The sequence below is a fragment of the Pan troglodytes genome, chromosome 10 (genome assembly GCF_028858775.2).
Source record: "Pan troglodytes isolate AG18354 chromosome 10, NHGRI_mPanTro3-v2.0_pri, whole genome shotgun sequence".
In the NCBI taxonomy this organism is placed as follows: Eukaryota; Metazoa; Chordata; class Mammalia; order Primates; family Hominidae; genus Pan; species Pan troglodytes.
Genome location: NC_072408.2, coordinates 110,760,024 through 110,777,433, shown reverse-complemented (window position 1 = coordinate 110,777,433; position 17,410 = coordinate 110,760,024). Strand labels below are relative to the sequence as shown.

At 41.3% G+C, this 17,410-nt stretch overlaps 1 protein-coding gene across 3 annotated transcripts; it reads left to right on the top strand.

Annotated features, from left to right (window-relative positions):
• The first annotated feature begins 47 nt into the window (after positions 1-47).
• On the top strand, positions 48-14,719 carry UQCC6 (ubiquinol-cytochrome c reductase complex assembly factor 6). Of its 3 annotated transcripts, none has more exons than XM_003952277.4 (3): positions 48-261; positions 9,173-9,290; positions 14,296-14,719. In XM_003952277.4, the coding sequence occupies exons 2-3, from the start codon at positions 9,183-9,185 to the stop codon at positions 14,401-14,403; spliced, it is 216 nt and encodes a 71-aa protein (XP_003952326.1). In that variant the 5' UTR covers positions 48-261; positions 9,173-9,182; the 3' UTR covers positions 14,404-14,719. The 3 variants fall into 3 exon arrangements, with proteins under 3 accessions (XP_003952326.1, XP_003952327.1, XP_003952325.1); XM_003952278.4 differs by lacking the exon at positions 48-261 and adding an exon at positions 8,524-8,773; XM_003952276.6 differs by lacking the exon at positions 48-261 and adding an exon at positions 8,698-8,844.
• The last annotated feature ends 2,691 nt before the right edge of the window (positions 14,720-17,410 follow it).

Sequence of the window (17,410 nt, the reverse complement as noted above, 5' to 3'; positions counted from 1 at the left end):
TCACGCTCACCCCCTTCTCGTTGGGCGCCCCAGCTCCGCCGCTTGGCCTTTCGGGAAGGGTGGAGGACCAGAAGACGGGGACAAGGAGCGCTCTGCTGACGTCAGCTTTTGTCTCCAGTATTTTCGGGGGCTGGTGGACGCGTGAGCTATAGGGTGCTGTCCTTGGGGTGCTGTGTATATGGGATGATGACGCTTATCAGCATTATCTAGTACTTTCCACCCCGAAATTCGCCCCGATTAAAGACTGTGTTGCATTATCAGGTAATGAGATGTGAGGGAGGGACTTTGAAAGTGGAAAACCTGGGCGTCGAGGCCACTGTGCCATCTTGGGCCTCAGTTTCCTTATCTGTGAAATGAGGGTGAATGTAAAGCTGCTGTGTAAAATGTAAAGCTCTACATAAACCACTCTCTGCATTACTTTGGATATATGAGAATATTAACGTTTGACGTCTACGAGACTAGATCCCATTCGAGCATCACCTCCCATAACCTTACAGACTAACCCCTCTTTTAAATCTCAGTGGTTCGTAATCTTACAGACTAACCCCTCTTTTATGTCTCAGTGGTTCTTGCAGCTGGCTTTTGTTTCATTAGTTCTCAATTTCTGTCACTGGTGTTTGTACTTTATTAAGGAACTCTTAATGGAATAGGCTTTTGGGTTTTTCTAGTTTGCAGGATGATGAAAAACATGGCTGCTGTATTTGTTGGCTTTCCTGAGTTTATTCATATAGTAACAGGTAACTCCAAACCTTCAGTGGTTTACAGCCACAGAAGTTTATTTCTCACTCACGTGATCTGTGAGCTGGGAGATGGCTGTGGCTCTGTGCTCCATGTATTTTCTTCATTCTAGGATCCAGGCTCTCATGAGTAAATACAGAAGGATTTTTGTAATATATCAACTGTTTAAAGTTTAAGTGAAACTTTTAAAACAGTACAGAACTTTTATGAATACCCTGTCCATTAGTAGACACTACTCAGAACCTGGCACATGGTAAATATTCAATGAATATATGTTGAGTGAATGAAAAAAGCCCATCCTCTCTGATTTTGCCAATGGCTCAGGACCATCGTCTAGAAAAGTCTTACAGCAGGTGGCTTGCCTCAGTTATTTCAGGGCATCCAGAAAGACACATTAATCAAAGACTGCTGAATGCTTTGGGAGAGAATTCTGGTGACTGAAAGTGTGTGTGAAGAGAGTAAACTTTTCTCAGGATGTCTGCACTCGGGGAATTACCCTTGGCAGCAAGGGCTTCCCTCACTGTGGGTTGCTGTGCTGGGTCCTGCCAGCTCCATTCATAACCTCAAGAGACCAGGGTCCTCTGCCCAATCTTGCATGGCAAAAGAAAGTTAACATGAGGAGGCCGGGCGTGGTGGCTCATGCCTGTAATCCCAGCACTTTGGGAGGCCGAGGCGGGTGGATCACCTGAGGTCAGGAGTTGGAGACCCACCTGGCCAACATGTCAAAACCCCATCTCTGTCACCTGTAGTCCCAGCTACTCGGGAGGCTGAGGTGGGAGAATCGCTTGAACCAGGGAGGCAGAGGTTGCAGTGAGCTGAGATCGAACCACTGCCCTCCAGCCTGGGCTACAGAGTGAGACTCCGTCTCAAAAAAAAAAAAAAAAAAAAAAAAAAAGGCTTATGGGAGGAGTTCTCGGTGAGGACACTGAACCTGAAAATGGTGAAGCAGTTGCAGCAAACTGGCTTTTATCCCATCAGTGTCTCTCTCTCAACATCCTGCATCTGAGTCTGGAAGACAAACTTTTTCTGCTTGTGAACCTGGCCCACCAGAGCTTTTAGCAATCTAGAAACAGAACTGGGAACTTCCTTGTAAACTTCCTGAAGATTGATAAATGACATCTATAAAAAAAAAACACAACTTGTCTTTATTCATTGCTCTGGTGCTGGTTTATGTAGAAAATCCTGTGGAACCTACAAAAAACCTAGTACAGCTAATAGGTGAGATTCGCAAGGTTGCAAGATAAAATATCAATATAGGAAGATCAATTGTAACTTATGTACTAACAACAAACAATTAGAAAAAATACCATTCACAATAGCATCAAAAATATGAAATATTTAAGGATAGAGCTGACAAAAGATGCAAGATTTCTATCATAAAAAGTGAAAAGCATTGCTGGTAGAAATTGGGTAAGAACTAAGTACACGGATATGTTGTATTCATGGATCAGAAGACCAAATATTGTGAAGATGTTTAAAGATTCAATATAATGCTAACCAAAATCCAGGTAAGCGTTTTTGGGTAGAAATTGACAAAATGATTCTAAAATTTATATGGAAATGCAAAGATCTAGAATAGCCAAAGCTGGGAGAGCTAATACTGCCTGACTTAAGAATTATTATAAGGCTACAGTAATCAAGACAGTGTTAGCCGGACGCAGTGGCTCATGCCTGTAACCCCAGCACTTTGGGAGGCCGAGGCGGGCAGATCACCCAAGGCCAGAAGTTCGAGAACGGCCTGGCCAACATGGTGAAACCCCATCTCTGCTAAAAAACTGCAAAAATTAGCCAGACGTGGTGGCACATGCCTGTAGTCCCAGCTACTCAGGAGGCTGGGGTGGGAGAATCACTTGAACCCAGGAGGTGGAGGTTGCAGTGAGCTGAGATCATGCCACTGCATTCTAGCCTGGGCAACAGAATGATTCCCTGTCTCAAAAAAAAAAAAAAAAAAAAAAAAAAAAGTGTAGTATTAGCATCAAGAGAGATAAATATATATCAGTGCAACAGAATAGAGTCCAGAAATAGACACATACATGGACAAGTGATGAACTGATTTTCAACTAAGCTTCAAAGGCAGTTCAGATATCTATATGCAAAAACAAAACAAAGTTGTACGCATGACGCAGGGCAGGCAAGCCCTTAGCCCAGGAGTGTTCTTGGCTTCACCCAGGAAATAAATCAAGAGTGAGCTGAAAACAGTTTTATTCAGGCAGCAGTGTTACAACTCCAAGACTGCTCCTGCAGAGCAAGGCTGCCCCATAGGCAGTGTGCTCAGAGTAGCAGCTCAGACACAGTTCTGCAGTCATATTTATACCCACTTCTAATTATATGCAAATCAAGGGGCTGAGTATGCAGAAATTTCTAGAAAAAGGGAGGTAACTTTTGGGTCAGTGGGTTACTACCATGGAAAGGAGTGGTAGCATCTGGGTGTTGCCATGGCAAAGCTAAACTGACGGGGCATATTAGTTGGTGTGTTTTATGGAGAAGAGCTTCCACCTCTTCCCTGTTTTAGCTGGTCCTCAATCTGGTCCTGTGTCCAAGCTCCACCTTGGGAGTCAAGTCACACCTCCTGCCTCACACCATATAAAAAAACAAAATGGATCATGGACTTAAATGTAAAACCCAAAGCTGTAAAATTTCTAGAAGAAAATATAGAAGACAATATTTATGACCCTGGGTTATATTTTTTAAATATAATACAAAAGGAAAAATTGATAAATTATACTTTATTAAAATTAAAAACTTCTCTTAAAAAATTAATGAAAAGCAATAAACTGGGAGAAAATATTTGCAGATCATATCTGATAAAGGACTTGTGTCCAGAACATATAAAAGAACACTCAAAACCCATAAGAAGACAACTCAGTTTTATAAATGAGCAAAAGATTTGAACAGATACATCACCAAAGAAAATAGAAGCACAAGAAAATATGGTCATTTGTCATTTAACAACAGGGATATATTCTGAGAAATGTCACTAGGTGATTTTTTCATTGTGAGAATGTTACAGAGTGTACTTCCACAAATCTAGATGGTACAGCCTACTGTATACCTAGGCTATATTGTATGGCCTGTGGTTCCTAGGCTACAAACCTGTTCAGCATGTTACTATAGTGAATACTGTAGGCAATTGTAACACAATGGTAAGTATGTATCTAAACATAGGAAAGGTACAGTAAAAATACAGTATTAGGCCCAGCACGGTGGCTCACGCCTGTAATCCCAGCACTTTGGGAGGCCGAGGCATGTGGATCACCTGAGCTCAGGAGTTCGAGAACACCCTGGGCAACATGGTGAAACCCTATCTTTACTAAAATACAAAGAAAACTTAGCTGGGCGTAGTGGCGGGCACCTGTAGTCCCAGCTACTCGGGAGGCTGAGGCAGGAGAATCGCTTGAACCTGGCAAGCAGAGGTTGCAATGAGCCGAGATTGAGCCACTGCACTCTAGCCTGGGCGACAGAGCGAGACTCTGTCTCAAAACAACAACAACAACAACAACAACAAAACCAAACAGTATTAAAGATAAAAAATGTAGCAGGCACTTACCATGAATGGAGTTTGCAGAACTCCTTGTTGCTCTGGGTGAGTCAGTGAGTGCGAAGGTCTAGGACATTGCTGTACGCTACTGTAGACTTTATAAACACTACACCTAGGCTACACTAAGTTTATTAAAAAGTAATTTTCTTTGTTCAATAATATATTAACCTTAGCTTTCTGTAACTTTATAGACTTTTTAATTTTTTAAACTTTTGACCTTTTTGTAATAACACTTAGCTTAAAACACACATTGTACAGTTATAAACAATTTCTTATATCCTTATTCTATAAGCCTTTTTTCTGTTTTTAATTTTTTTTTTACTTTTAAAAATTTTGTGAAAAACTAAGACACAAACACACACATTAGCCTAGGCCTACACAGGGTCAAGATCGTCAGTATCACTGTCTTCCACCTCCACATCCTGGAAGGTCTTCAAGGGCAATAACCCACAGGGAGTCGTCATCTCCTATGATAACAATGCTTTCTGGAGTACCTTGTGAAGGATCCGGCCGAGGCTGTTTTACAGTTAACTTTCCTTTTTTTTTTTTTTAAAGAATAAAAGGAGTACACTGTAAGAACCATAAAAGTATAGTAAATAGATATATTAGCAACAAAATTTATTATCAAGTATTATGTAGTGTACATAATTGTATGTGGTATACTTTTAGATGACTGGCAGCACGGTGTGTTTACACCAGCGTCACCACAGACACATGGTGTTTGACAGTTATGATGTCATTAGGCTATAGGATTTTTTCAGGTTCATTGTAATCTTACAGGGCCACCGGTCGTGTATGTGGTCCATTGACTGAAATGTTGTTATGCAGCATATGACTGTATCAGCACATGAATGTCTGTGACCCATTTAAAATTTTTAATATGGTGTGGGGTATGTGTCCAAGGATTTTTATGTTTTTGTGTTTTTTTCCGCATATAAAAATATCTGAATCATTAGTCATGAGGGAGATGTATATTAAAACCAAAATGAGAAACCATTACCCACATATTAGAATAGCTAAAATAAAAAAGCCTGACCAGAGCAAATGTTGGAGAGGATTTGAAGGAACTGGATGGGGATGTCTCATATGTCTCATACACTGCTGATGGGAATGTAAAATGGTACAGATTGGCCGGGTGCGGTGGCTCATGCCTGTAATCTCAGCACTTTGGGAAGCTTAGGTGGATGGATCACATGAGGTCAGGAGTTCTGAGACCACCCTGGCCAACGTGGTGAAACCCTGTCTCTACTAAAAAATATGTACAAATTAGCCAGGCGTGGTGGCATCTGCCTGTAATTCAAGCTACTTGGGAGGCTGAGGCAGGAGAATTGCTTGAACTCAGGAGTCAAGGTCACGCCACTACACTCCATCCTGGGCGACAGAGCGAGACTGTTTCAGAATGAATGAATGAATGAATGAATGAATAAATAAATAAATAGCCAGGCATGGTGACTCATGCCTATAATCCCAGCACTTTGGGAGGCCGAGGCAGGCGGATCACCTGTGGTCAGGAATTTGTGACCAGCCTGGACAACATGGTGAAACCCCGTCTCTACTAAAAATACAAAAAAAATTAGCTGGGCATGGTGGCGTGTGCCTGTAATCTCAGCTACTTGGGAGGCGGAGGGTGCAGTGAGCCAAGATTGTGCCTCTGCACTCCAGCCTGGCGACAGAGCAAGACTCCATCTCAAAAAAAAAAAAAAAAAAAAAAAAAAAAAAGTAAAAATAAATAATAAATTTGTATAGCTGCTTTGGAAATTCGTTTGGCAATTTCTTTTTTAAAAAAGTTAATTATTATTATTATTTTTTGAGACAGACTCTTGCTCTGTCACCCAGGCTGGAGTACAGTGGCACGATCTCAGCTCACTGCAACCTCCACCTCCTGGGTTCAAGCAATTCTCCTGCCTCAGCCTCCCGAGTAGCTGGGACTACAGGCGCACACCACCACAGCTGGCCAATTTTTTTATTTTAGTAGAGATGGGGTTTTACTGTATTGCCCAGGCTGGTCTCAAACTCCTGAGCTCAGACAATCCGCCTGCCTCGGCCTCCCAAAATGCTAGGATTTTAGGCATGAGCCACCGCACCCGGCCTGGCAATTTCTTAAAAAGTTAAATATACACCTTCCATATGCTCTAGTAATTCTTCTAGAGATGTACCTAATAAAAATGGAAGCCCATGTTCTCAGAAAGACTTCCATACCAGTCTTTCTCATATATTTTACTGGTCATAGTAGCTTTTTATCTATCAACCAATGTCAACCTAAAATAACCAAAAGGGTCAGAATCTAACTTAAAGAGGGTTTATTCAAGCACAAAGAGTAAGAATGGACCACCTGGAAACACCAGCTCCAAAGGAATGGAGTCAGCGTTCTGAAGTAAGAAAGTTAAGATTTCATTTGTATGGCAGAGACAGGAGTTTTTAGCAGGATTGCAACACTTTTCATACAAGATTGGCACAAAGTTACAGCAATTTGGTTGGTTATATGCAGTGTTTCTTTTTGGGAAGGTGCATTTAACACTTTTTACAGAGGGTGTAATACTCATGGGTTTTCTGTTATCTGGTCTCAGCAAAGCAGGACAATAAAGGGCAAATTAATCAAGGGTCATTAAGAAAGCAGGAGGTTTTTGTCACTGGCATTTAATTTTCTCTAGTGATTGTATAGAACAAGAAAAAGTGAGTTAATATATAATCTGAGAACAGAAGTTGTAACCGTATGTGACTCAGATTAGTCACATCTCTCTCAAGGCTTAGTGTTTTTTTTAGGTTCCAACATTTTTAAAATTTTATTTATTTACACACCAACAACTAGAAACAACCAAACTGTTCACCAATAAGTGAATAGATAAACCAATTGTCGTCTAAACCCACCTAGCAATAAGGAGTGAACTACTAAGACATGCAACAATGTGGATGAATCTCAAAATAACTGAGCTGCATGAAATAAGCAACACAAAAAATAGTACATACGGTATAATTCTATTTATGTAACATTCCAGAAAATGCAAACTAACTTATAGTGACAGAAAGCAGATCTGTGATTACCTAGGGAAATGAGGCCATGGAGGAGGGAGGGAGTAGAAAGAAGCACTAAGAAACTTTTGAAGGTCTTGGGTATGTTCATTATCTTGATTGTGGTAATGGTCTCACATATGTCAAACATCATATTGTATACTTTAAATATGTGCAGTTTATTGTATGTCAAATATACCTCCATAAAACTCTTTACAAATATGAGTATTATGATTTGTCATACAACTTTAATCCTTCAGAATTTAGCCTTGCACTAACTTTTTTTTTTTTGAGACGGAGTCTTGCTCTGTTGCCCAGGCTGGAGTGCAATGGCACGATCTCAGCTCACTGCAACCTCCATCTCCTGGGTGCAAGCGATTCCCCTGCCTCAGCCTCCCGAGTAGCTGGGATTATAGTCATCTGCCACCACGCCCGGCTAAATTTTGTGTGTATATATATACATATATATTTTTAAAAATATATAATATATATTAAAAATATATAAATATATATTAAAATATATAACATATATTTTAATATATAATATATATTAAAATATATAATATATTAAATATATTAAAATATATTATAAAAATATATATTAAAATATATAATATATATTAAAATATATTATATATTAAAATATATATTAAAATATATATTATATATTAAAATATATTATATATTAAAATATATATTAAAAATACATTAAAAATATATATTATATATATATTTTTTAGTAGAGATGGAGTCTTGCCATCTTGCCATGTTGGCCAGGCTGGTCTCAAATTTCAGGCCTCAAGTGATCCGCCCGCCTTGGCCTCCCAAAGTGCTGGGATTACAGGCGTAAGCCACCGCCCCCGGCCCTTGCACTAACCTTTTACTTAAAAATCAACCAATAATCAAAACAATGGAAAAATGCCTGGATTAAGTTATGTCGATTTCAAATTTCCCCTTTCCCAGTAGCACCAGGTCATAAGGCCACAGCTGTCTGGATGTGGCTCTATTTCGGGTATCAAAAGACGCCAGACACAGGGACAGTGAGTGCCTTTAACTTCACTCTTAAGAGGTCACAGGAGGGTGACCTCCCATAAAAGCACGCAAATGCTCAATGTGTGACTCCACCCCTCCTGAAAAAGTGGTAAAGGCGTGCAGTTTTCTTTGTGTGCACGAAAGAACAAACGATGTAATAATAGTCCACGGCCTGGCCTTAGATTCCACATCTGCCAGGAAAATTTAACTATAGGGAGAGTGATGGAGGTGCTGGGAGCCTGGGGCTGAGAAAGTGTGGGAACTGGTTTAAAAAAAAAAAAAAAGTCACTGGCTTTCTCCCAGCGCCCCACCTCCGCTTGCGTCACGTGCCTGAGCCGGCAGCGCTCCCGCTTTCCTGTCCGGTGCGGCCCCGCGTCCCTGTATTTTGGGTCCGGCCCGCTCGCCGTACGCTCCGTCCGCCCTTAGACCTGTTGCCCAGCATCCCTGCAGTTCGCGGTACAGTCTCTAGTAGAGCGCGTGTATAGAGGCAGAGAGGAGTGAAGTCCACAGTTCCTCTCCTCCTAGAGGTAGAAGGGGCGCGGGGAAACGACCTGGTATCGGTTTTCCGCTTGCTGATAAAGAGCTCCCTTTAATGCCGCAGGCCGGCGCCCCTCACTGGTAAACGATTGGGGCTGGGCCTCGGCCTGGAGGGCGTTCGTCCTCTCAGTGCCCTCAGCTCGTAAAGGAGGAAACCGAGGCGTGGGGTTGGGCGAGAACCCAGGGGTCCTGACCGTGCACCTCCTGCACCCCCGCCGCCGTGTGTCTCGTGTCCAGCGCTGGCTGGAGCGCCTCAGCCCTGGCGCGGTGCAGTCGTGAGCTGGAACTTCTGACACTGCCCCTTCCTTCCCCGTCCAGCCTGCCGACCATGCCCGCGGGCGTGCCCATGTCCACCTACCTGAAAATGTTCGCAGCCAGTCTCCTGGCCATGTGCGCAGGGGCAGAAGTGGTGCACAGGTACTACCGACCGGACCTGGTGAGTGCGGGAGGGCTAATATTTTATTTTTGAGCCAAATATACCTTATTTCTTTGTAAATTACCCAGCCTTAAGCATTCCTTTATAGCAATGCAGATGCTCCTGGACCACTCCATTCTCGTTGTGGCAGCAAAAGTGATCTTGAACGAAATTAGGATCACATTTGCCCAGGACCCAAAACCTTTGGATGGCATCCCATTGCATCTAGGGCAATGCATGGCCTGTGAGGTCTTACAGTCTGGCCGCTGCCTACCTGTGGCCTATCTGCCACCATTTTACCAGTTCTTTCCCCTGTTAACATTCACGCCTGCTTCCTTGCTGTTTCTCCAACTCATCAAACCTGTCCCCATTTCGAGGCCATTCTTTTTATTATCCTTGGCATGTCCTCCTCCTCCCACCCCACCCCCCCCAACAACTTGGCTTGGTTTCCTTCTTCAAAACTTCAAGTCTTAGCACAAGTCTCTCCTCCAGCAATGAGGGTCCTTGGGCTAGCTCCCAAAGAATTCCTCCTCTGCGATTCCGTCTCATCTTTTGTTTCCATAGAGCACTTGTCTGCAGTTCTTTGTCTATTTATTTGTTCTTTGTCAGTTTGCTTCAGTAGAATGTAAGCTCCAGACTGTGTCTGTCTGGTTCGGTCTTGTATCTCAACTGCTTGGAATGTAGCAGACACTCAATAAGTATTTGTTGAATGAAGGATGAGTGACTATAGGCATTCAAAGGAGGGAGAAATTTAAATTAATTTTAATAAGCATTCATTAGGAACTGGAATTAAAGGTTCTTTTCAGGAATTAGAGTCTTGGGGAGGTGGAGATGAGAAAGTATGGCGCAAATAATTACAAGAATGTGCTGTTATGCTATAGGTGTGAATAGTGGTTTAGAGCACAATGTTGGGAGCAGTCATTTCTGTTTGGACTCTGCCTGGACAGGTAACACTTTTAGAGAGTCAACCATTAGTGTTTCTTTTTTTAGAAATTTTTATTGAAAAATAATTTTAAAAAAATTAGACAGGTCTCATTCTGTTGCCCAGGTTGGAGTGCAGTGGTGCAATCAACTCACCGCAGCCTCACATTTCTGGGTTCAATCAGTCCTCCTGCCTCAGCCTCCTAAGTAGCTGGGATGACTGTGAACCATCACACCCAGCTAATTTTTAAATTTTTTGTAGAGACAAGGTCTCAAAATGTTGCTAAAGCTGGTCTCCAACTCCTGGCTTCAAGCAGTCCTCCCACCTTGGCCTCTGAAAGTGTTGGGATTACAGGTGTGAGCCACTGTGCCTGGCTCCATTTGTATTTGCACTTATGTTTTATTTTTATTTTTTGAGACACAGTCTCACTCTGTCACCCAGGTTGGAGGGCAGTGGCACAATCTGAGCTCACTGCAACTCTGCCTTCCGGGTTCAAGCAAATCTCATGCCTCAGCCTCCTGAGTAGCTGGGATTACAGGCGTACACCACCATGCGTGGCTAATTATTTCTATTTTTTAGTAGGTATGGTGTTTCACTGTGTTGGCCAGGCTGGTCTTGAATTCCTGGCCTCAAGTGATCCGCCCGCCTCTGCCTCCCAAAGTGCTGGGGTTACAGGCATGAGCCACTGTGCCTGGCCCATTTGTATTTTTAACATCAGTTAATTGTCACTACAATTTTGAAGGTGTTATTTCTGTTTTCAGATGAGAAACAGGTTGAGAAGAGTGAAGTTGATTTCTCAAAGTCACATAGCTTAGTGAGACGATTTGAGGATCTGAAGCCCAAGCTTTCTGTTTGGTATGTCTCTTTTTTGCTCCTGTTCATAAAATAATCCAATACTCTTGTAAAACACTCAAATTGAGTTCAAGTATGTAGAGTAAAAAGTGAAAATCCCCCCTCTTATAACCTCCTTTCTCCTGTCTGCTCCCGACACGTAACTACTGTTTCTTGTTTGGTGAATATCCTTCACTACTTCTCACTGTTGTTGAATGCCCACTGATATGGGTTGGATATTTGTCCCCTCCAAATTTCACGCCGAAATGTGATCCCCAATGTTGGAAGTAGGACCTGGTGGGAGGTGTTTGGGTCATGGGGACGAATCCCTCATGAATGGCTTGGTGCCCTCCCTGTGGTGATGAGTGAGTTCTCACTTTATTAGTTCATGAGAGCTGGTTGTTTAAAAGAACCTGGCTCTCTCTCTCACTCCCTCTCTTGCCATGTGTTACACATGCTCCCACTTTGCCTTCTGCCATGAGTTAAAGCTTTCTGAGGCCTCACCGGAAGCTGGACTGATGTTGGTGCCATGCTTGTACAGCCTGCAGAACCATGAGCCAAATAAACCTCTTTTCTTTATAAATTACCCAGCCTCAGGCAATGCAAAATGGACAAATACACCTGTGCATGCATGTGTACACACACAGTTTGTGGAGTGTTTTTCCTTCATGTGAATAGGAGTTCACGTACACATTTCTCTGCAACTTCCTTGTTTTGGTTAACATCTACATAAATAGACATTTGTGTATATTAAATCTTCTTAACTATTGCATAGTATTTCATAATATAGCTGTGACATATTATTTGATCAATCCCTTATTGACATTTAGGTAGTATGTAGTTTTTGTACAAACAATGCTGCAAGAGCTCTTTCTTACAACTTCAGAGTGCTTCTCTTTTAAAAAGGGTTCTATTGAGCATCAAGAATACCTAGTGGAGACAAAGTGACAAGAACTTTCCACAGTAATGCAGATTAGTCTATAGCTTGTGCAGGAATAGACATCAGGCAGGCCTTGCAAAAGAAGGAATGCCTGGGATTTGACCCTGGGAAGTTGACCTTTGATTCACCCATTTCATTATAATTGGGAATGTGCAAGGGTTGTTACAGCAGCTACCTGTACCTTGGGAGGAGATAGAATGAAGCCACAGTCTTTAGAAGGGCCATATTGAAGGGTCTAAACTCACCTCAGTTTGATTGGGTGGTGACACTGGCAATGGAGTATCTCTGTAGGAACTTGAAGGCCCAGGTGGCTGGCTGTGTGTTGAAAGCAGTGTGCTTTATTAACATTTATATGTTCTTTACCTATGTCTTTTGGTTTTGCTCCAGCAATTACTGTCACTGTTGTCAACCACTTTGTTCTTTGTAGCAAAACAGGATCACAAGTCTTTCAGTCAGAGAACTGGAAGGTCTGGGCAGAGTCGAGCAGAGGAGACCATGATGACTGCCTAGACTTGTGCTCAGTGCTGTGTTGGGGAGAACTGCTACAGGTGCTTTTAGTTGTCCAGCTCAGCTCATCTGAATAGCAAAGGAGATGACTCTGTTGTAGTTCAGGTTGAAAGCTAGGAGTCATCCTTAATTCCTCTCTCATACTGTACATATGAGCAGATCCCACTGGATTAACTTGAAAGGTACATCCAGATGCTGCCTGCTTCTCACCACCTCTTTTGCTACTACCCAGTTCAATCCACTGTCAGTCACTTTCACCTGTTATTGTAATAGCTTCCTGACCTGTCTTCTGCCTTCGACTCTTGCTCTCCTGTGGTCTATTCTCAGCAAAGCTACCATTATCATCTCTGTACACTTGAGTGAGGACATGCCACTCTTCTCAGAACTCTCCGGTGTCTTCCCATTTCAGAGTGAAAAACACTGGAGACTTTATCTCCCCACTCCCTTTTTCCTCTGCACTTGTCTCCTCTTAACCTCTCTGTGAATACTTTGTACCAGCTATACTGACAACCTTGCTTCTTCTTGAACCTGAAGCCACACTCCTGCCTTAGGTCCTCTGCACTTGTGGTTCCATCTGCCTGAAATGCTCCTAGGTAACTGCATGGCTGCCTCCCTCATCCTCCTCCATGTCTTTGTTCAGAAGTCGTCTTCTGAACACCAGTAAGCACACAGAAAGATGCTCAGCATCATTAGCCACCAGAGAAAGGCAAATCAAAACCACAGTGAAATACCACTTCATACCCACTACAATGGCTGTAGTAAAACAGATAGTAACAAGTATTGTCAAGGATGTGGAGAAATTGAAAGCCTCATGCATTGTTGATGGGAATATAAAATAGTGCAGTGGCTTCAGAAAAGCCTGGTAGTTCCTCAAGCAGTTAAACAGAGTTTCCATATGACCCAGCAATGCCACTTTTAGGTTTATGCCCAATAGACATGAAAACACATATCCACACAAAAACTTGTATATGAATGTTCAGAGCAGTATTATTCATAATATCCAAAAGGTGGAAAATCCAAATGCCTATTAGCTGATGAATGGATAAATGGTATATCCATACAATGGAGCATTATTCAGTAATAAAAAATGAAATACTGATACAAGCTACAACATGGATGAACCTTGAAAACATTATGCTACCTGAAAGAACACAGAGGACCACATATTATATGATTCCATTTATAGAAAATATCCAGAATAGGCAAATCTATATAGACAAAAAGAAGACTAATAGTTATCTATGGCTATGTGGGGGAGGGTTGTATGGAAATGAAAGTGACTGCTAATAAGTATGGGGTTTCTTTTTGGGGTGATGAAAATTTTCTAAAATTTATTGTGGTGATAGATGCAGAACTCTGTGAATACCTTCCTGGAATGCAGGGATTTTGTATTTTTTTGCATACTGCTTTGTGCTTTGCATATAATAGGCACTTAATATTTTTGAATTAATAAATTAATTCCTAATGCCTATTTTCTATGCCAGGCACATGGTAGAGAGTCAGTAGATGGTGCAGGAATGAATTTCCAAATGTGGAAAGTTTTATTCAAAGCTGTGAACCTGTCAATTGATTCTGATGCCAGCTATCCTCTGTGAGTCCTGCAGTACGTAATGCTGAAGACCTTGCCAGGATGATAGACTCATATAAACACAGGGTTAGAAAGGGACTTAGATCAACCAGAGCTTCTCATAATAAAGAGTTATCATTGAGTAGCAAGCAAGGGAACTTTTTGTTATTTTTTACTCTTTAAAGTCTTCTAGGTTACGTTGAATTACAGCCTTATTAAGGGTTAGACATTTATGTTTTTTGTTTTGTTTTTTTTGCAGACAATACCTGAAATTCCACCAAAGCGTGGAGAACTCAAAACGGAGCTTTTGGGACTGAAAGAAAGGAAACACAAACCTCAAGTTTCTCAACAGGAGGAACTTAAATAACTATGCCAAGAATTCTGTGAATAATATAAGTCTTAAATATGTATTTCTTAATTTATTGCATCAAACTACTTGTCCTTAAGCACTTAGTCCAATGCTAACTGCAAGAGGAGGTGCTCAGTGGACGTTTAGCCGATACGTTGAAATTTAATTACGGTTTGATTGATATTTCTTGATAACTGCCAAAGCACATATCATCAAACCATTTCATGAATATGGTTTGGAAGATGTTTAGTCTTGAATATAATGCGAAATAGAATATTTGTAAGTCTACTATATGGGTTGTCTTTATTTCATATAAATTAATTATTTAAAACTATGAACTAGTTTCATTAATTGAATTTGCTAAGTGGAGTTATTTCTCATTGCTAAACTGTTTTTTTTCAAATTCTAGATCTCTGCTAACTTTAGTAAATGAACACCAAAGTGGTGAGCTTTGATAATGCATTTTGTGGATACAAAATCATCGCCTCATCACTTTCTAGAATGAAAGGCTGGGGGCATTGCTCACCTTTTGCGTGAAGAAAAGACCTGTCCCTTAGAGCCAGTTTTTGCTTAAGGGGAGGACAGACCGTCGTCACCCAGTGGACCACGTGAATGAATGGATGCAGTGCATGCTTTAGAAGCACCGCATACCTCCTTTTACAGGTACAGAGTAAGTGGTCTGGCTACTGAGGGAAAGAGTCATGATTTGAATCCGAGTCTCCTGTAAGACAATGACTTCATTAAGGTGAAAAATCAGTTTTATGGTTATTAAAGTAAAAATTTACCTTGGGTAAAAATGCCATCTTTATTTCATTAAGTACTGGTTCTAAGTGACTTCCAATAAGATACATTTTCTTCCTGTTTTGAAGTTGATCCCCATTGTGAAAAATATACATTGTAGTGGTCATGGAAATGCGCCTTCCATACTCCCTAAGGAAGGCTTGTTGCCCTAGCATCAAGCATGCCAGCAGCTTTCAATGGTCAGCTTCTAGGATTGCCTCGGCTACGGTGGCCTTGCTCAAAGCCATGCCTCCTGAAAGGGCCCAAATCCAATGACTGTTGGAGGTGAGAATAGAAAGGCCTGGCCACTTCAGCACGTGAGTGGTGGGCAACTCTGATGGGCCCACCACAACTCCCTATGGGGTTTATGGACACTGTCTTTGGATCTGCGTTGCAACTCAACTTATACCTCTGCTCAGTCCTGTTTCCTTTCTCAGGTGTTGATCGAAGGGTACGCCTTCATAGACCCCCTGCTAAACTGCACCTCAGTGTTTCTTGGAGAACCAAATCTGTAACATATATACATTAAAAATTAAAGGCAGTACTATATTATCCCCTAATAATGATGTTTTTTAACTTAAAAGGCCAAGACAGACCAGTTGCAACCTGTTTGGTAATTAAATTAGGCCAGTTAAACAGTTTTTATGCAAGACAGGTATGATTGAGCTGTTTACCACAAACTGAAGGAGTATGATGCTTTCCTGCTAGGAACAACAGAAATTTAGAAATTGTAGGATTCTGAGGAGCTATAGTGTCAGATATCACTAATTCAATGTGATCTGATGGCTTTGATTTCTATGAGTATATCATAGCAGTATTAACAATGGTAATGCATAGTGGCCCCAAAATGGGAAACATTTCAAGTAGCAATTAATATAAGCCTGTATCATAAAAGGAGGCTATATATACCTTAATTATAGCATGTTTCTGTAACTGAGCTGCCATTCTACCACAAAGGGAAAAGCAGGGTGGTTTTCAGAAGACGTACACTCAAGTAGGGAAGCTGGTAATGATTATTGCAAACTAATTCTAGAAAAATACCTTAAGGTAGGGAGGGGGTAGGGAAGCATCAACAGAAAAAGAAGTCCACAGAGGAGTACTAGATCATCAGAAAAACTGTAAAGTCTCTAATGAAACTTTGTAGCACATAAATTAAGTTGTGTAAGATTTTCTAATACACACATGATCCTTAAATATACAGCTAAGACATCTCTCTAGCCCACAGTAAAAACAACAAAAACTTAAGACTACCATTTCAGTTGGCTGTAACAGACTAGTGAAATTAATTGTTTCATAAACAAGAGTACATTTCAAAATATAGGTCAATGTGGATTTTCACTCAGTGCCGATAGTTATCTCTGGTAGGATTATGGGTGATTTTTTTCAAAGATAGCTTTTTTTTTTTTAAGTTTAGATTTACAGAAAAACCACATCTAGTAGAGTTCCCATATAGCCCACGCTGTTTCTATGAATGTTGTCATCTTAAGCTACCATGGTATGTCAGTTAAGAAACCAGTATTGGGGCCAGGCGTGGTGTTTCATGCCTGTAATCCCAACATTTTGGGAGGCCGAGGTGGGCAGATCATTTGAGGTCAAGTTCAAGACCAGCCTGGCCAACATGGTGAAACCCCATCTCTACTAAAAATAAATTAGCCAGGCGTGGTGGCGGGTGCCTATAATCCCAGCTACTCAGGAGGCTGAGGCAGGAGAATCGCTTGAATCCAGGTGGAGGTTGCAGTGAGCCAAGATCGTACCACTGCACTCCAGCCTAGGAGACAGTGACACCGTCTCAAAACAAGAAAACCCAATATTGGTACAATACTCTCAACTGTACTCTAGACTACGGACTTTAGATTTCACGTTTTTCCATTTAACATCCTTTTGTTTCCAGGGTACCACACTGCATTTATTAATAGTTGTCATGTATCTTTAGTCTTCTGCCATCCATGATTACTTCTCAGCCTGTTTTTCTGAGGAAAATTTTCTGGAAATTTTGAAGAATACTGTTCACATATTCTAAATATGTCTGTTTTTCTCATTAGATTGAGATTACAGGTTTTTGGAAACCACAGCAGTACAATTCACTTCACATCCTATTGGGGGTACACATCACTGGTAATATTAACATTGATCACTTGGTTAAGTCTGCCAGGTTTCTCCACTGCAAAGTTACTTTTTCCCTTTCCATACTCTGTTCTTTAGGAGTCACTTAATCTAGCCCACATTCAAAAAGGAGAGGAAGATT

Excerpts from the sequence above, each read along its gene's own strand:
- UQCC6 (XM_003952277.4), top strand. The coding sequence starts at position 9,183 with ATGCCCGCGGGCGTGCCCATGTCCACCTACCTGAAAATGTTCGCAGCC. Across the intron at positions 9,291-14,295 it reads GGTACTACCGACCGGACCTG|ACAATACCTGAAATTCCACC; the intron begins GTGAGTGCGGGA and ends TTTTTTTTGCAG.